This window comes from Hyperolius riggenbachi, chromosome 5 (genome assembly GCF_040937935.1).
Source record: "Hyperolius riggenbachi isolate aHypRig1 chromosome 5, aHypRig1.pri, whole genome shotgun sequence".
Taxonomy (NCBI): domain Eukaryota; kingdom Metazoa; phylum Chordata; class Amphibia; order Anura; family Hyperoliidae; genus Hyperolius; species Hyperolius riggenbachi.
Genome location: NC_090650.1, coordinates 177,741,476 through 177,762,164, shown reverse-complemented (window position 1 = coordinate 177,762,164; position 20,689 = coordinate 177,741,476). Strand labels below are relative to the sequence as shown.

The following is a 20,689-nucleotide window of genomic DNA, read 5'->3' as shown; positions in this document are numbered from 1 at the left end:
ACTGAAAAAAATCATACCACGAGAGAGTCTGTAGCAGCTCCAGCACTTACCTCCCAGGGCTCCAGCGCTGCAGTTTTCCCTCCGTCCTCTGGGTTGCGCTGTAACCCTATAGTGATTGCCAGCTGTCGTCATGACGACAGACGGCACAATCTCACTAGGGGAAAGCAGAGCCTTGGAGGAGAGAAAAAAGAATGGAGGCAGACGTCTGGATCCATCGGGAGGTGAGCTGAAATGCCTGCTGCACGCATTGCTCTGCAACCTCCGGGGACTACCCCGAATGTAGTTCGGAGTTACTGCTTTGAGCTGCGGTTTTCTGCCCTAAATGTAGCTCGGAGCTACCGCCAAGGAAGTTAAAGAGGAACTGCAGTGAAAATAACGTAATGAAAACAAGTGCTTAATTTTTACAATAATTATTTATAAATTATTTAGTCTGTGTTTGCCTATTGTAAAATCTTTCCTCTTCCTGATTTACATTCTGACATTTATCACATGGCAACCTCTTTACTGCTAGCAGGTGATGTATGTGGAAAGAGATGATGCATTTTTGGCAGTTGGAAACAGCTGTTATTTCCCACAATGCAACAAGGCTCCTACACTGTGATGTCAGCACCCTGGTGTTGACATCACACTGTGGGAGGTGTTTCATCACAACATCAGCCATACAGAGCCCCCTGATAATCCGTTTTGAGAAAAGGAAAAGATTTCCTCATGGGAAAGGGAGTATCAGCTACTGATTGGGATGAAGTTCAATCCTTGGTTACAGTTTCTCTTTAAATCACTGTATGGTCTTAGCCAGCCATTTCAGGGTGTTGGAAATGTTCATATAGTTTATGCCATCTTTATGTAGAGCACAAATTATTTTTTTTTAAATTCTCAGAGAGTTCTCTGTCACCAGGTGCCATTTTGAATTTCCAGTGATCGACATGAAGAAGTGTGAGGCCGATGACACCAAATTTAACACACCTACTCTCCATTCAAACCTGGAACCTTGTAGCACTGAGTAACATTATTATTACGGGGAGAGAAAATGTCTATTTGGGCATAATTTTGACACTCTTTACTGGGGGCTGTACTCACTTTTATGGGCAGTGGTTAAGACATTAATGGCTGTTGAGTTATATTGATGGGACAGAAAATGTACACTGTTCTACAAGCTGTATACTGACTATTTTGTATTGTATGAAAGTGTCATATCTTGAGTGTTGACCCATTTAAAAGATAAAATAAAATATTTATTTTGACTGGCCAGCCATTTTTAGAGAGGCTTGGTTCATATTTGTATGGAGAGCTGCGCAAAGTTATTTTGAATGGTTTCTATGGGTTTGGGGTTTTTTTTTTGTATCCAACTGAAGGTGGCCACACACAATACAATAAAATGATCCGATTTTACAGTAATTCGATAAAAACGATCGTATCTCTGGAAAAAAACTAAAGCTTTTTTTTCATTCGACTGAAAAATCCGATCGGAATTCCCGTTTTTTTCGATTTAAATCGATCCGGAATGCCAGATATTTCTCTTCAATTTCTACTAAAGATTGTATGGTGTGTGTTGGATTGTTAATTTATTAATATACACACCCAAGCAATTTTCTCTGAGTTTCCAACCATTTTTATCATAATTGGAGGAAAAAATTGAACATAGGTGTGTGGTACATTGGTCATATTTTTGAAATGTTACAATCAGTCAGAAAAATTGATTGCAATTCTTAAATTGAACAGATATTTAAAAAATTGTATGGTGTGTGGCCACCTTGATACATTTTGGATAGTGTTGAATAAATACAGTTTTCTCAAAGTGACCGTGTAAGACAATTTTTTTTCACCATTGTTTATATTGTTATAAAACATCCGAAAATAATATGGAGTTTCATATTACTTTCATGAGAAACCTATGGCTTCTTTTATTGTTAGAGTGTTACAGACTTTCTTATGTTTTCTTTCACTAAGCAGAACTACATAGTATTAAAAATGGACCTGAACACTTGCACAGGACACAAGTAAAGTTTTGTTTTTAGAGAAGAGACTGCCTAATCCCCCCTCGCCTGAAAGTAATCACAATTGTAATTTAAGCTCTCATCTCAGAAATTCGGCAAACACAGCTAATATGTAAGCACAGAAGCTTAACCCTTGCTCTGCTTCCATGAAAGCAGTAAGTAGACACACAGAAACTACTGTAGTTAGTAATCACAGAACAGTACTCAATTCATTGGTTATGGTTAATAACACTAAAAGATACTTAACCTTTAAAATGCTTACATTTTTGCTATCTTCTTTTTAGCTACTCAGTACTGGAGAAGTAAAGTATTGGATGTTGCTAAAGATTTTCGAGACTACATCTTTGCTATTGCTAATGAGGATGACTTTTCATCTGAATTAAAAGATCTTGGCTTAAGCGAAAGTGGAGAAGAAGTTAATGTTGCAATACTAGATACAAATGGTAAAAAGTATGCTAAAGAGCCAGATGAATTTAATTCCAATTCACTCAGAGAATTTGTGATGGATTATAAAAAAGGTAAGCTTGAAAATTGAAACTTTTGATTTTCCCTACCCTGTACATGTGTCATAAATGTGCACACTTACTTATGTAAAACATTTACTTGTAGCCTGCTGGTTAACCACTTCAGCTCTAAGGGGTTTTCCCCTTAACCTCCCTGGCGGTCTGAAATTATTTATTTATCCTAATTTTCTTTTTTAATCATGTAGCTAGCCTAGCACTAGCTACATGATTCCACCCTCCATGGCGACGAACGAGACGTCACAGGGAGTCCTGATCCACCCCTTAGTGCTGCCTGGCACTGATTGGCCCGGCTGCGCACGGGGTCTGGGGGGGGGGGGGGCCTATTACGCGGCGGATCGGTGGCGAGCGGAGAAACACGCAGCTAGCAGTGTGTATCAAAAAAAAATATTCAAATCGGCCTGAGCAGTGCCCTTCGGCGTACAACGCTAAGGAGGTTAAAGGACAACTAAAGTGAGAAGTATATGGAGGCTGCCATATTTATTACATTTTAAACAATATCAGCTGTCCTGCTTATCTATTTGGCTGCAGTAGTGTCTGAATAACACCAGAAACAAGCATGCAGCTAATCCAATCAGAACTGACAATAATGTCAGAAACACCTGATCTGCTGCATGCTTGTTCAGGGTCTATGGCTATAAGGATTAGAGGCAGAGGATCAGCAAAATATCTAGGCAACTGGTATTGCTTAAAAGGAAATACATATGGTAGCCTCCATACTCCTCTCACTTCAGTTGTCCTTCAGTTGAGCATCCATTCATTCAGCAATAACTTCATCACTACTTTTTTTTTTTTTTTTTTTTTTTTGGATCAACAAAACACTTTTTGAGTAAAAAACATGTAAACAGAGCCTAGTAGCCACAATTTAGTATCATGCAGTATCCACAGTGCGTCTCCTAGACACCCCGATCCCTGAGAGAATTTGGTCTATAACCAGATTAGGGTCAACATAAGCATGGGCCTCAAGCCAATTTCCCCAGATTTTTTTCAAATTTAGCAGGAAAACCCCTATGCGTGTAGATTACTTTCTCCAGTTTCAAAGCATCATTTACTTGTTTAATCCATAGGATTGGGTTTGGAGGCGCAGTGCTTTTCCAAAACAGAAGAATTGATTTTCTAGCAATAAACAATGAACAAACAATTGCAATCCTAACATGTTTGGATATGCTTCCATCATTATACGTGCCCAAAATGCATACCAAGGCATTTCTAGGAACAGTTGTCTGGTATGCCTTATCCATGATATCTAATATGCCCGCCCAATACATACGCAGCCTGGGGGAATTTCACAGCATATGCAGCAAGTCGCCATGACCTCTCTTACGCCTTGGATAATCTGGAGAGTCCAGCAGCCCAGCACGGTACAGAAGCTTGGGGGTAAAGTGAGTCCTGTGTATCATTTGGAGCTGAGAGAACTTTTGAGTAATATTAACTGAGAGCAGGGGCACTGCCTGAAGGGCTTCTAACCAATCTTCCTCTTTAAGCTCCGGTAACTCTTATACCCATAACGCTGTACATTTCAGCGGGAACTTTCTAAGGTAACAGGTCAATAGTAAACTATAACACATGGAAATCAAACCCTGTTTAATAGAGGCAGTGGCGTACCTAGGGCATTTGACACCTGGTGCTGGGTATTATAAGACACCCCCCCCCCAAAAAAAAGGAAAGGAGCGAGTGCGGCATATGATGCGTGCCACTGCAGGTAATGCCAGGTATAGGTGCCTTCAGTATAGGTAATATAGTTGCCCCAGTATAGGTAACATAGTTGTCCCAGTATTTGTAATAAATTTGTCCACAGTGTAGGTAGTATAGTTGCCCCCAGTGTAGGTAGTATAGTTACCCTAAGTGTAGCTAGTATAGTTGTCCCCAGTGTAGATAGTATAATTGCCCCCAGTGTAGGTAGTATAGTTGCCACCAGTGTAGCTAGTATAGTTGCCCTAAGTGGAGCTAGTATAGTTGCCCTAAGTGGAGCTAGTATAGTTGCCCCAAGTGTAGCTAGTATAGTTGCCCCAGTGTAGGTAGAGTAGTTGCCCCAGTATAGGTAGTATAGTTGCCCTAAGTGTAGGTAGTATAGTTTCCCCCAGTGTAGGTAGTGTAGTTGCCCCCGGAGGTGGAAGCAGCGCAAGGAGGGACAGCAACGGGGAGGGGGGGGCAGAACCCCCCTCCTTCACCTGGGTCCCCTCCTTCTGATCTCTCCCCCTCCATATATGCGGCAGCAAGCAGGCGGGCGGAGAATTACTCACCTGACTTCTGTGTTCCAAGCACTGGAGCGCAGCATCGTCTGCTAATTAGGAAGCACAGTGGGCGGCATTAAAGGCAGAGACCTGTGGCGACAGTGACATTGCTCTTCAGCGCTTGGAACACAGAAGTCAGGTGAGTAATTCTCGACTCACCTGCTTGCTGCCGCATGTATGGAGGAGGAGAGAGCAGAACGAGGGGATGCAGGTAAGGGAGGGGGGAATCTGGCCCCCCACCCACCGCTGTCCCCACTGCCCTTCTTGCGCTGATTTACCTCCTGCTCATGGCCGCTGTGGGGGGGGGGTCTTGGCGACACCCACCTCCCTGTCAGTCACCCGATGCGCCACGCCCCCTAGTGCCCGGTGGTAGGAACGCCCTGACTAGAGGCCTGCATCACCATATTGTTCACTGGATCGGGGCTAAGTTTAAAATTAAGTCTCAGCCTGCACTTTCAAGGCATGTTTTAGTCTCATATACTGGAATTGACCATCGGGGGCAATTTGAGATAGAGAATATAGAGAGATCAGTTTATCACTAAGGAATAGCATGCTGAGTTTGTCTACCCCCAAATGTGCCAACTGCCCTCGAAAATCCAGAATACTTAGTTCAAGTAGATAATCATTTTCCCACGTGGGTGTAACTGTGATAAATCCATCAATACTCTGCAAGTCTTGAGATTTTTGCCAGACCTGCATAAGAGTGAGGGTGGGTCTCTTAGGAGTCAAGGAAGTCAATTTACCCCCCTCTAGCACCCTATATTTAGACACTACTCTCAACATGTACTTAAGTAAATTACGTGCAGGTTTCATGAAGGCTTCTTCTTTCCAGCCCGCCAAGTGTTGCTACGGTGCTGCTAGAATATATATTTAAGGATTAGCGACCACCAACCCGCCCTCATCTTTTGGGTATTGCAATATCTCCAACTTAATCCTTAGTTGTTTCTTATGCCATATCAAATCACAAAACCTTTCATCAATCACTTTAAATGGCGTAACAGGGAGCCACACAGGGGAGTTGTGAAGGAAATACAGAATTTGTGGCATTAAGACCATTTTGATGAAATTTACCCTAGCAACCACTGACGGGCAATTTCAGCCATGCCTTAATCTTTGAGCGAGATCAAGCTATTAATGGGGCGATGTTTAATTGTTCAAATTGTGAAGGGTCCGTTGAAATTAATATTCCCAAATATCGAAGAGTCTACTATTTTGAGATGTAGCAATGACACCACTGGCGGGGCCACAAAAGGATCTATAGGCATTAAGCAGGACTTGTCCCAGTTCACGTGCAGGCCAGAATAGGATTTAAAACTAGTTAGCATTTGTATAACTGCTTTCAGTGAAGTGGATGTGTCTCCCAAATAGATCAGCGAAATCTTCTCCTTCAATAACCCATACTTAAACCTCATGATATCAGAGGACTTAAGAACTAACTCAAGCAAAGGTTCCATTGCTATGGCAAATAATAATGGGGACAAGGGACAGCCCTGTCTCGCCCCACCTTGCAAACAGAAGGGGGCAGACACTGAACCACAGGCTCGCAAAATCGCTGAGGGAGATTTATATAGAGTTTTAATTTTATAAGCTATCAAGCGTTGCACTTAGTGTATATACAACATACAGATAATGGAAGTTACACAAAGGTAGGAAGTTAATAGAAGTAAGGTTGAAGTCTGAAGCTAGAAGGTGGAAACTGGAAGTGGGCTCTGGAGCCCGTGTTGGCTATTTTGTACTAGCCACTAAAGATTTAAATGTGACATCACGCAGCAGGGATGGATCAATAACCCATCGCCTGCTATTAGCTGATAAGAACACGTGATAGCACGACAAGCACAGTCTCTACTGCGCATGCACTGGAAAATTCCATTTTACAATTATCTATTCCCCTATTCTTAGGAGAACATGGTTTTCTGTTCCCTGGCTATTGTTTACCTTTAGGAAATATGAAAACACTCAATGTTTACCCAACAAGGCCTGGAAGTCTGTACATCGAGCTTGATATCTTCTCTATGGCCTTGTGGAGCCAGAACACAATGTTCTACTGAACATGGTGCTTCCAGAAATGCCTCTATTTCTCTCTAAGAGAAATTCTCCTTAACCTCCCTGGCGGTAAGCCCGAGCTGAGCTCGGGCTATGCCGCGCAGGAGGATTTCTCCGGCCCTGGTTGGGCGATTTGGCCCATTCAAAGTGCTGTGCGCGCAGCCAGCACTTTGCTAGCCGCACGCACAGCTTGATCGGCGCCGCTCTGCGGCGATCGCCCGCACGCAGCGGTGAAAGAGGGCCCCCCCCCCGCCAGAGCCCTGCGCTGCCCGGACCAATGAGTTACGGGCAGCTCTATGGGCTGGATCGGGTGCGCCTGACGTCAGGACGTTGGCTGACGTCCATGACGTCATTCCGATCGTCACCATGGCGACAGGAGAAACCAAACAGGGGAACGCGTTATAAACGCGCTCCCCTGTTTGCTATTAGTGCCGGCGACGATCGCACTAGAGGGACACATGTGTCCTCTAGTGGTGTTTCATGTAGCTACCACTCTGGTAGCTTTACATGAAACAAAAAAAAAATTAAAAAAAGATTTTTGCCCATTTGAAAAAAAAAAATTAACCGCCAGGGAGGTTAAAGAGAGACACTCTGCAGAGCAAGTCCTTTTACTAAACCAGTTATGTAAAGTGATTGAGGCCTCCAAATTCAAGCATATCATATTTACATTTTAGTGGTATAACAACAGAGGCGCAGAGTAGAGTAAAATTAGTTAAAATTGTTAAAAAGGGGGAAGTGGGTGGACTCGCCTCCCTTCTGAAAAAATGGCCAGACAATGGGCAGGTTACTTCAAGTTTAAAGTAACATTTATTATGAGCTCCAAAAGTGCAACGCGTTTCACGGGTAACAGTCCCGCTTCTTCAGGCAAACAATTTTTGGAGGGAGCAAAGTTGGGTCAAGAGCCAGATATAGCGCCTCTGTGATTATACCACATAATTGTTGAGTCTACCCTGGGTGGAGGGGTGTATCCCCATTTCCTATCTACAGAGAACGACTTCTCAACCCTGAGCGGGGTCAGCTTACAATTCTCCCTACCTGCTTATCTAGTGGTTGCCTTGGAGACGACCCGCCCTTGTGAGTATAATCATTGTGTGTGTTTGCATCAGACATCACCTTATTAACATAGTACACCATATCGGGCTTAGGGTTGCCACCTGGCCGGAAACTCACCGGTACAGCCGTTAAATCAGTTAAAAAGCCGCTGCAGGAAAAATGATTTTTCCGGCAATGTATCTGCCTGGTAATTTGGACTATTCCACAGAGGGGGAGACGCCAGGTCTGTTATAACAATACTTTTCTAACCTTAGATGAGGCTACAGCCTGCTCTCTCCCTTCCTCCTTGGTGATTGCACAGCTCCCTGTCACTGCGGACTGCGGAGCTGATTACATTGATTGACTTCAGTGCGCAGAGGAATGTGCTGCATCTCCCCCTCCTCCTCCCCCAGACTGAGAACGGCTGGAGAGGAGAGAGATACAGTCACATGGGGAGCTGCGCTGTGACTGCCAGGAGAAGGAGATGCTGCTGCTATACGAGAGGTGCTGGCTGTCACTGCTGTGTGTGTACATGTGTGACGGGGCTGAGCCGAACAGAACAGGGAATTTAAGCCAAGCCGAGCAGGAAGAGAGAGATGGCTGGCTTCTAGCTAGTGAGTGTGTAGGAGATGCTGCTGACCCCTGTAAAAATGGAGGAGGTAGAGAGTGTGTGAAAAGTTTGCTGGCATATTGTTTACTTTAGCTGCCTGGTCCTGAGCTACTTTGGAGAGCGAGTGACCAGCGAGGGAGGGGGAGGCACTAATTGAATGATTGCTGAGAAATGATAATGGAGTAGGTTTTCTTACTTGTATTTAATAGTGTGCAAAGGTCTGCTGTATCCCTGTGTTATATTATATACAGTGCTGCGGGTTACTTGCTGCTCCTACAATTGTATATAGGTTTACACTGCAGCTGCCTGGCTTCTATCAGTTCCCCTATATTCATGCAGCCCTGTCTCTCTTATCAGGCAGCTCTTCTCCTCCCCCAGTCTTCTCCCTTTTCATTCCCACACAGACTCTAAAAACTATTCCCGTGGGTTCATCTAAAAAGTGGCCATACATCAGGCGACTTTGCGGCAAATCGACCATCTGATTAGATCATTATAACCTCATGCAGGGCCGGGCCGGGCCGACACATAGGCTCACGAGGCTGGAGCCTCTGGGCGGAGCTAACTGTAGTGTGGGTGGGGCGCAAGGAGCAGGTCTGTATTGTGCCTGGCTTGCCGCCCACCCCCCCTGCTGTGTTTATCATTCTGTGCTCACCACTTTACTGGCTACTGCTGCAGTGCTGGCTGGTGGCTGAGTGGGGATGACGAGCGGAGCAGATCAACTGTTTATCTGTAATCAGTTGTCTGCAGCCCGCTGTCCTCCAGTCTTTCATGCATGCACTTCATGGAGGAGAGCGCCCCTCCCCTCCTCTCCTCTGTGACTCTGAGGGGCGGGGCTGAGAACAGTAGAACCCGGGGAATTCAAGAATGAAGTGAAGGGGTCGGAAGACAGGAAGACACAGGTAGTTATAAAGGGGAAGGGGGAGAGGCACTGTAAGGAAGGGGGAGAAGTGTTCACAGCAGAACATGCAGGCATGATTCTGCTCACATGCAGCACACACTGCCTGTTACAGATGCTGAATGAATCCGTTTCCCTAATGCTGCTGCTGCCAGGAGTGTTCATGAATCATGAGACACTCACAGATGGGGAGCTCTCTCTCTCTCTACCCTTGTTTCATGACACCTGAAGCTGCTGCATGATTATGTGGGTGGTTGTTAGATAACAGGAATAACTGCAGGGAGAGCACACAGGGGGAAGTAGCTAGGAGCTGTGTGTCAGGTCTGTGGAGATGCTGCCTTTTGTGTCACTAACACCTATGCCTCTCTCCTTTTCTCTCCCTATCACTCTCCATTCATCCCTTCTAATGCTATATCTCACCTTAACCCCCCCCCCCCCCCCTTCTAAATTTTCTACCCCTCTCTACTCTATCTTTTCTTCCCTCAAATATCTCCCTCTCCAGCAGTAGCATCCCATCAATGTTTCACTTTTATAGTGTACCTGCACAGGACACTATGCAGTGGCTGGATAGTGTAAGGGCTTAGGGTATCTGCTTCTGACACAAGAGACCTAGGTTTGAACCTCGGCTCTGCCCGTTCAAGAAACTAGCACCTATACAGTGAGTAGACCTTGGGCAACACTCCTTAAAGGGAAGGTTCAGGGAGTCTTAAAAAAAAATAAAAATACATATCCACTTACCTGTGGCTTTCTCCAGCCTGTGGCAGGCAGGAGGTGCCCTCACCGCCGATCCAGAGGCTCCTGATCGTCTCCGGTGGCCGACCTGGCCAGGCCAGACCGGCTGCCAGGTCGGGCTCTTCTGCGCTCCAACGACGGGCTCTTCTGCATCCCACGGGGGCGCACTGACGTCATTGGACGTCCTCCGGGCTGTACTGCACAGGCGCACAACTACTGCGCCTGCGCACTACAGCCCGGCGGACGTCCGATGACATCAGCGCGCCCCCTGAGCCGCAGATTAGAGCGCAGAAGAGCCCGTCGGAGCGCAGAAGAGCCCGACCTGGCAGCCGGGCCTGGCCAGGTCGGGTCGGCCACCGGAGACGATCGGGAGCCTCTGGAGCGGCGGTGAGGGCACCTCCTGCCTGCCACGGGCTGGAGGAAGCCCCAGGTGGATATGGATTTTTATTTTTTTTTAAGACTCCCTGAACCTTCCCTTTAAATTATTATTATTATTAAAGCTGTTACTGCCTATACTGCAGCGTGCCCTAGTGGCTGCAGCTCTGTCGCTTTGAGACCGCCAGGAGAAAAGCACAATATAAGTGTTCTGTGTCTAAAAAGAAAACAGAGAGACATGCACCCTGTAGGTATTTAGAGAGCTAAGCCTGACTAATTCCCTATTATCTGTGACTAATACAAAGTTGTAATTTGATCTCTTCCCTGTGCCACCTGATTGCCATGGCACACAAGGCATATTAGCTCATTTGAAAGCACAGGATGTTAGCAGTATGTCTGCTTCCATGAAAGCAGGAAGTGAAAACAGCAGATTTATTGCAGGATTTGTATCAGCTGCAGCAAAGAAAGGTTTTTCTTTAAAGGCTCTTATGCTGTTGCCTATCTTTTAGAGCAGAGTGGAAGTTCAGGTCTGCTTTAAAGTGGCCATTACCAATAAAATTCTCTGGACAATCATGTGTCCTGGACCACTAATGAAAGCTTACCGGTATATCCAATTCAATCAAATTGATGGAATTGATCCGAAAAGTGTATCAATTCCATTAATCTGTGCAAATTGGATAGCAGCGGGCCTGAAAGATCGTTTCTGATCAATGTTAAATTAAAAGTCAAAATAAACATAAGTCATACTTCCCTCCTGTGTAGTGTACTCCTCAATCTATTTTTCCTCTCTTGCATCCTGTTTGCCCACTGAAATCAATGGAATTCTCCGTCCTCCATTTTGAAAATGGCTATTACCCCATAACAGCTTCCTGGTCAGCACACTGTTAAACTGTAACATCGCCCACTTGAGCCATAGGGAAACATGGACACATGAGATCTCCTCTCAGCTGTAACTGACAGCAACTGATATATAACTGACAGCAACTGATATATTTCAGTTCTGACAAAATGTTGTCAGAACTGGAAGGGATCACTGTAAGAAGAAAATTGTAAGCTTCTGAGAAGAACTGATTGCAAGGTAACTATGTAATGTTCATTTGAAGTTACCTCGTGTGTTTATTTTAAATAATTTTACTCAGTACAGGTTCTCTTTAAAATGTAATCCTACCATAGTCATAGTGTAATTTCTCTACCATATTATTATGTGTGTAGCGCTGACATGTTCTGCAGCACATTACAGACTACATAGTCATGTCCCTGACTGTCCCCAGAGGAGCTCACTATCTAATCCTACCATTGTCATAGTCTAATGTCCTACCATATTATTAGTATGTATTTATATAGCACTGACATCTTCTGCAGCACATTACAGAGTACATAGTCATGTCACTGACTGTCCTCAGAGGAGCTTACACTCTAATCCTACCATAGTCATAATCTAATGTCCTACCATATTATTATTATTATGTATTTATATAGCACTGACATATTCTGCAGCACATTACAGAGTACATAGTCATGTCACTGACTGTCCTCAGAGGAGCTCACAATGTAATCCCTACCATATTCATAGTGTAATGTGCTACCATATTATTAGTATGTATTTACATAGCACTGAAATATCCTGCAGCACATTACAGAGTACATAGTCATGTCACTGACTGTCCTCAGAGGAGCTCACAATCTAATCCTACCATAGTCATAGTCTAATGTCCTCCCATATTATTATTATGTATTTATATAGCACTGACATCTTCTGCAGCACATTACAGAGTACATAGTCATGTCACTGACTGTCCTCAGAGGAGCTCACACTCTAATCCTACCATAGTCATAGTCTAATGTCCTACCATATTATTATTATGTATTTATATAGCACTGAAATATCCTGCAGCACATTACAGAGTACATAGTCATGTCACTGACTGTCCTCAGAGGAGCTCACAATCTAATCCTACCATAGTCATAGTCTAATGTCCTCCCATATTATTATTATGTATTTATATAGCACTGACATCTTCTGCAGCACATTACAGAGTACATAGTCATGTCACTGACTGTGCTCAGAGGAGCTCACACTCGAATCCTACCATAGTCATAGTCTAATGTCCTACCATATTATTATTATGTATTTATATAGCACTGACATCTCCTGCAGCACATTACAGAGTACATAGTCATATCACTGACTGTCCTCAGAGGAGCTCACAATCTAATCCTGTCATAGTCTAATGTCTGCTTTGTTACTATTATATGTTTATATTGCACACACTAGATCTTTAATCAACAGCTGAAGGCATTATTCTCCTCCTTACCCCACCAGCTAGAAGCCATTACATTGTGTTCCATGTAGTCATCTCTTTTCCCCTTTCCCACAGCACCAGCACTGATCACTATAGCCAAGAGATGTGTCTGTATGAGCTTGTGGCCTAATTTGTCACCCTAAAGGTGGCCACACACCATACAATTTTTTAAATATCTGTTCAATTTAAGAATTGCAATCAATTTTTCTGACTGATTGTAACATTTCAAAAATATGACCAATGTACCATACGCGTATGTTAAATTTTTCCCCAATTATCATAAAAATGATTGGAAACTCTGAGAAAATTGCTAGGGTGTGTATATTAATAAATTGACAAACACACACCATACAATCTTTAGAAAAATTGAAGAAAAATATCTGGCATTCCGGATCAATAAAAATTGAAGAAAACGGGAAATCCGATCTGATTTTTCAGTCGAATGAAAAAAAAGATTTCGATTTTTTTCGGGAGATCCGATCGTTTTTATAGAATTACCGTAAAATCGGATCATTTTATTGTATCGTGTTTGGCCACCTTAAGGATTGGATTCTGGTCCCGACAAGAGACAATTATGGTTTGTGTGTATACTTTTTAGACTGGGGGGGGGGGGGCATTTGGGCAGTTCAGCCTCTGTTGATGCTGAACCTTGTCCCGGCCCTGACCTCATGGGATGATAATTGGTGCCGCTAAGAGCATGCTTGATTGACGATGCAACAAAATTTCGGGTTTCTGGAAATTGGTTACATGTAAACTTGCTTGATCGGGTACATGGCGGTAACGGCGTACAATATCGGGTCGAACACAACGGAACGCGCTGTCCTCCCTAATGTAAAATGTTCCCCCTAGTGCTGTATACTTTACTTGTCTGTCACTGGCTTTGGGCTCTGTCTACATACAGGTGCCCCACCTGGTTGTCAGGCATTACATGGGTGTCGTCACACATGTGCCCAAGTATACGCTGGCTAGGCTACCACATGGGGCGCATGTATGAAGCCAAAGCCAGTGACAGACAAGTAAAATGTACTGCACCGGGCAGTGCGAGGGCATTTTACATTAGGGGGACAGTGGAGGTCGGTGAGGTGGTGGATACGGTGTCACAAGGAATCGGGAATGTCAGAGGTGAGCAGACGAGCCTCAGACTGGAGAAGGGAAAGACAAGGTTAATGCCAGTGCTGCTGTTATACAGTTCAGGGAAACACAGCCATTTCTATATTGCACTAATGACATCATTGTGTGTTCTATATTAGCAGAAATGTGTCATTGCTGCATTATAGGAATAGCTCTCTACTTCCCTGAGCTGTGGAGAGAGATTGGGGCTGTTTGAGAGAGAGAGCAATGTAACCCTGCCCTCCTAAGTGCATATTGCCAAAGTTATTTAAAGTAATTAAAAGTAAGTTCCTAACCTGTAGCGAGCGAATCCTCAGCATCCTATTGTGGCTCCACTCTGGGTGGTCTAAAGGTCCCCATTTCTGAGCGCAGATGCCCCCACATCAGGGCTGCGCAGCACGTCTTCCTGGATCGTGGCCGCACAAGCCTGTCCAAAATTGAGCAGTAGCACGGCGTCTGAGGCCATGATGGCGTCTGAGGCCATGATCCAGGAAGGCGTGCTGCGGGGTCCCGATAGGATTAGTGACAATGCGTTGTTGGTAATCTTCCAAGAGGGCTGTGCTCCGCGACGGGGGACATCAGAGCAGCGAGGGAAGCCTTAATACGATCCTGAGGCTTCCCCTCTTTAGGTAACTATCTACATTTGAACCTGAGTTGCTAGGTGAACTAAGCTTTTTTTTTTTTTTTTTTTTTTTTTTTTTTTTTTTTTTTTTTACTTACCTGGGGTTACTTCCAGTCTGTGTCTGTGTCCCTCGCTGCAGCTCCGGTCTTCTCCAGCGGTCTTCTCCCTCACAATTCCTCTAAGCTTGATGGTAACATTATACTGTGTCTACGGCAGGTTTGCTCTCACGAGTAACCACGAATGGTTACTTGTGATTCAAATGAGGATTAATTTCTGCAGGTGTGCAGCGGGGATAAAAGGTGTTAATTACCTATAATTCCGCCTTCCGCCCTGCTTTCCAAACAGGCTGCATGCGTCTTATTGGATGCATTGCAAGCCTCACTATGGGCACTTCTTCCTACTGGCTTAAAGGAGGAAATGCCTGTAGTGAGGCTTGCAACGCGACCAATAGGACGCATGCAGCTTCCTTGAAGCGCAGGGTGGAATTATAGGTAATTAACACCTTATATCCCTGCCGCACACCTGCAGCAATTAATCCTCATTTAAATCATGAGTAACCACTCATGGTTACTCGCGAGACCAAGCCTGGTCTACGGTAGAGTTGAGATTAGGTTGTGAGCACCTAAGGACAGCCAGTGACATGACTGTGTGCTCTGTACAGTCCTGCAGGAGATGTCAGTGCTATATACAGTAAAAATATAATAATACTATGGGATGAAATTAGACTTTGACTATGGTAAGATTAGGTTGTGAGCTCCTGTGAGGACAGTCAGTGACATGACTATGTGCTCAATACATAATAATAATATGGTAGGACATTTGGAGTATGACTATGGTAGGATTAGAGTGTGAGCTCCTCTGAGGACAGTTAATTACATGACTATGTGCTCTGTAAAGTGCTGTGGAAGATGTCAGTGCTATATAAATACATAATAATAATAATAATAATAATATGGTTGGACATTAGACTGACTATTGGAGGTTGTGAGCTCCTCTGAGGACAGTCAGTGACATGACTATGTACTCTGTAATGTGCTGCAGAAGATGTCAGTGCTATATAAATACGCAACAATAATGGCTGGCTGTACGATAGACAGGACCTTTTAATTTCTCTTAACAGGCTGGGAGTCACATCTATGGGATACCATGGATAGGCCTCTATATTTTAGTGTTCTGCCTATTATCAACCATAATCTGTTGTAATCATGCCCTCTTCTTCCTGTTCAATTTTGGCAGTCATCTTGAGCAATTTTGTAAAAAAAAGGGTGTGACAGGCCACACCCACTTTTAGACCACACCCACCAGGCCACACCCCCAATCCGGAATTTTTTTACCCAAACGGTGGCAACCCTAATCGGGCTCCCGGTTCTCCCCCTTTCTTTCAAGCTTAAATTTTAGGTTTAAGTCTAGGATATACTCACTGTATAAGACTACCCCTCTTCCAACGCACACCAAATAAAAATAATAAAAATAAAAAAATCATATACTGGTGCTATGTATGAACAGATACTGGGGCTGTACTGTATGTGGTACCCAGTATATAACAGTATACAGGTAATTGACTGGTTGTATTGGTCAACTCACCCTCTCCCTAAGCGGATTGGTCAGCTCTACCTGTCTCCAAGCGGTTTGGTCAGCTCTCCCTGTCTCCCTGTTTATCGGAGCTGCAGGCCCAAATTTACATCACAGGAGCCTATAGGCACAGAAGTTCTGGCGCCCTAGACTCCGCCCACAAATCCTGACAGGAGTGCTCACCAAACCGCTCTGCAAATGTGCTGGCTGGCCCGGCCGCTGCCTCTCCCCTGCTTTCCCTGCCGGCATAGTTAGGCAGAGGTACCTACCAGTATTAGGAAGCCATATGAACACCCAGTAGCTAGAGGTGCCCCAAATATTAGGTACTCAGAGAAGCCCACAAGTATAGGTAGTCAGACGTGTCCTAAATTATTAGCCAGATATACACATTTAATATAATTGAATGCAGCCGGACATGTGCACAAAACTGACACTGACAGACTGCGGAGAGCATAATTTTTCTTGTAGGGGAAGTTCACTATATCACTTTATGTGCCACACACTGGAACTGATGCTCCTCCAGCTCCATTCTACGCTTCTTTACGAAAGATCCCCCACTTTTCCCCTCTGTTCAGGTAATGGCAGAGGCATATTTCAGGGTGGAGCAGATTTCCACACATGCCACAGACTGAACAGTAGTGTGGTACATGCACAATAAGCCTACAGGCCATGCAGAAATCAAAGATGACAGCTGCCTCTGTATGGGTCGTGTGCCTAACTGCGGATGCATGGAAATCTGCTTCATACATAGAGATGTCTCTCCCACTCCCTGCAGAGGGGGGAAAGTGGGGTCCATTAGTAAATTAGCATGGAATGGCACCGCAGGGCCAGAAGTTCTAGCGTGTGGCACAAAAATAGAGTGAGAGATATGACTCTATGGGGACCGAAGGCAAAAAATGTTAAAAAGGATTATATCACCTGCATGACAAGTGATATACCGGTAGTAAGATTCACCTACAGGATAAATGGGGATCTCCATAGTCTGTCATATGTGCCACATATAATACTGCAAAACACACACACACTGTACACACACACACAACACACGCTGTACACAGGCACACACACACTACACAGGCACATGCACAAAACACACACACTGTACACAGGCACACGCAAAAAAAACACACACTGTACACACACACACTGCACAAACACACTCACAACACACGCTGTACACAGGCACACACACACTGTACACAGGCACACGCACAAAACACACACTGTACACAGGCACACACACTGTTCCCCCGTCCCACCTCGTCACTCTCCCTCACAACTCTCACACAACACACAGAGACCCTGCCAGTCACACCACAACACACAGAGACCCTGCCTGTCCCACCACAGCACACAGAGACACCGCCCGTGACACCACAACACACACAGAAACTGCCTGTCACACCACAAACACTGCCTGATACACCACAAGCACACAGAGACACTGCCTGTCACACTATAAACACACACAGACACTACCTGCCACACCGCAACACACAGAGATACTGCTTGTCACTCCACAAACACAGAGACACTGCCTGCCACACCACAACACACAGAGACACTGCTTGTCACACCACAATTTACAGAGACACTGCTTGTCACACCACAAACACACAGAGACACCGCCTGTCACACCACAAACACACAGAGACACTGCCTGTCACACCACAACTCACAGAGACACTGCTTGTCACACCACAAACACACAGAGACACTGCTTGTCACACCACAAACACAGAGACACCGCCTGTCACACCACAAACACACAGAGACACCGCCTGTCACACCACAAACACACAGAGACACCGCCTGTCACACCACAGACACACAGAGACACCGCCTGTCACACCACAACACAAACAGACACTGCCTGTCACACCACAACACACAGAGACACTGCCTGTCACACTACAACACACAGAGACACCGCCTGTCACACCACAAACACACAGAGACACCGCCTGTCACACCACAAACACACAGAGACACCGCCTGTCACACCACAAACACACAGAGACACCGCCTGTCACACCACAAACACACAGAGACACTGCCTGTCACACCACAACACACAGAGACACTGCCTGTCACACCACAACACACAGACACTGCCTACCACACAGACACTGCCTGCCACACCATAACACACAGAGACACTGCCTGTCACACCACAACACACAGAGACACTGCCTGTCACACCACAACACACAGAGACACTGCCTGTCACACCACAACACACAGAGACACCACCTGTCACACCACAACACAGACACTGCCTGTCACACCACAACACAAACGGAACACTTCCTATTCCGGCGCATAGGGAGATCTGTGCACCGCTACTCTGGGCTGGTCAGTGACGTCACTATATCAGAGTAGCAGTGCACAGATCTCCTTGCGCGCCAGAATAGGAAGTGCTCTGCCGCTGCCAGCCACTCATATCTGGAGGGGGGAAGCGAGGGAGTGGAAGCCCCAGGTGAGGAAACGGGGGAGACATCCCCCCCTTCTCCACTGCTGTGCCCATCGCTCCCTCCTCTCTGCGCTGCCACCTCTCCTGTTTGGGGAGGCATTGTATTTATTTGAGGGGGCGATGCCCCCTTCTGCCCCTGCGAATAGCCAGCTCTGGTGGAGGGAGGGGGAGGAACATGCCAGCATTGCAGAAGTGATTGTCATCTTCATCATTCTTAGGGAGCTTCTTTACTGTTTACACCATTTCACACTTTAGCTGGTGAGATGTGGGGAAAAGTTTGAGTAGTGTGGTAGTCAAGAAGAAGAAAAAAAAATAACCTCCAGTGGATAAATGTAATGTCAGTCTGCAGTTTACAATGCAGTTAAACCTTTCAGTGAAAAAGCCCTTGTCTTCCATGAAATAATGTAAAGAAGTGAACACAAAGAGAAGTAGAGTATTTACCGTGTTTGCCATCATTAAAAACAGGAAGACTTGAATCAGGAGGATACCTAAGAGATTCATTTTAACCACTTCTGTCTATCTGGACGGATATATCCGTCCAGATAGGCTGCACTAACTGCCGATGGCCCCACGTGCTCCCGCCGCCTTCCGCTGCCCCGGTGATCATTGAATGGGAACACAGTTCCCATTCATTGATCTATGTCTCCGTAACAAAAAAACGACGGCTTCTCTGTAAAGCCACAATTTTTCTAAGTGTCACGTCATCCCTTCAGTTCCTGTAAGTGTGATCTCTCGCTTACAGGATGAATAACGAAAAAATCACAACTACATCACAACTACATCTAAAACTACATCTACATATACAGGTCCTTCTAAAAAAATTAGCATATTGCGATAAAGTTCATTATTTTCTGTAATGTACTGATAAACATTCGACTTTAATAATTTTAGATTCATTACACACACCTGAAGTAGTTCAAGCCTTTTATTGTTTTAATATTGATGATTTTGGCATACAGCTCATGAAAACCCAAAATTCCTATCACAAAAAATTAGCATATTTCATCCGACCAATGAAAGAAAAGGGTTTTTAAAACAAAAAAAAGTCAACCTTCAAATAATTATGTTCAGTTATGCACTCAATACTTGGTCGGGAATCCTTTTGCAGAAATGACTGCTTCAATGCGGCGTGGCATGGAGGCAATCAGCTTGTGGCACTGCTCAGGTGTTATGGAGGCCCAGGATGTTTCGATAGCGGTCTTAAGCTCATCCAGAGTGTTGGGTCTTGCATCTCTCAACTGTCTCTTCACAATATCCCACAGATTCTCTATGGGGTTCAGGTCAGGAGAGTTGGCAGGCCAATTGAGCACAGTAATGCCATGGTCAGTAAACCATTTACCAGTGGTTTTGGCACTGTGAGCAGGTGCCAGGTCGTGCTGAAAAATGAAATCTTCATCTCCATAAAGCTTTTCAGCAGATGGAAGCATGAAGTGCTCCAAAATCTCCTGATAGCTAGCTGCATTGACCCTGCCCTTGATAAAACACAGTGGACCAACACCAGCAGCTGACATGGCACCCCAGACCATCACTGACTGTGGGTACTTGACACTGGACTTAAGACATTTTGGCATTTTCCTCTCCCCAGTCTTCCTCCAGACTCTGGCACCTTGATTTCCGAATGACATGCAAAAGTTGCTTTTATTCGAAAAAAGTACTTTGGACCACTGAGCAACAGTCCAGTGCTGCTTCTCTGTAACCCAGGTCAGGCGCTTCTGCCGCTGTTTCTGGTTCAAAAGTGGCTTGACCTGGGGAATGCGGCACCTGTAGCCCATTTCCTGCACATGCTCCAAAATCTCCTGATAGCTACAGTAGTTGCATTGACCCTGCCCTTGATAAAACACAGTGGACAAACACCAGTAGCTGACATGGCACCCCAGACCATCACTGATTGTGGGTACTTGACACTGGACTTCAGACATTTTGGCATTTTCCTCTCCCCAGTCTTCCTCCAGACTCTGGCACCTTGATTTCCGAATGACATGCAAAAGTTGCTTTTATTCGAAAAAAGTACTTTGGACCACTGAGCAACAGTCCAGTGCTGCTTCTCTGTAACCCAGGTCAGGCGCTTCTGCCGCTGTTTCTGGTTCAAAAGTGGCTTGACCTGGGGAATGCGGCACCTGTAGCCCATTTCCTGCACATGCCTGTACACGGTGGCTCTGGATGTTTCTTCTCC

The 20,689-nt window shown here is 45.1% G+C and overlaps 1 protein-coding gene across 1 annotated transcript in view; it reads left to right on the top strand.

Moving 5' to 3' along the window:
* The window catches only part of PDIA4 (protein disulfide isomerase family A member 4), a 581,813-nt gene that overhangs the window by 487,690 nt on the left and 73,434 nt on the right, over positions 1-20,689 (top strand). The window contains exon 9 of the mRNA XM_068236444.1: positions 2,279-2,512. Within this exon, the coding sequence (XP_068092545.1) occupies positions 2,279-2,512 (234 nt within the window). The remainder of the gene's footprint in view (positions 1-2,278; positions 2,513-20,689) is intronic.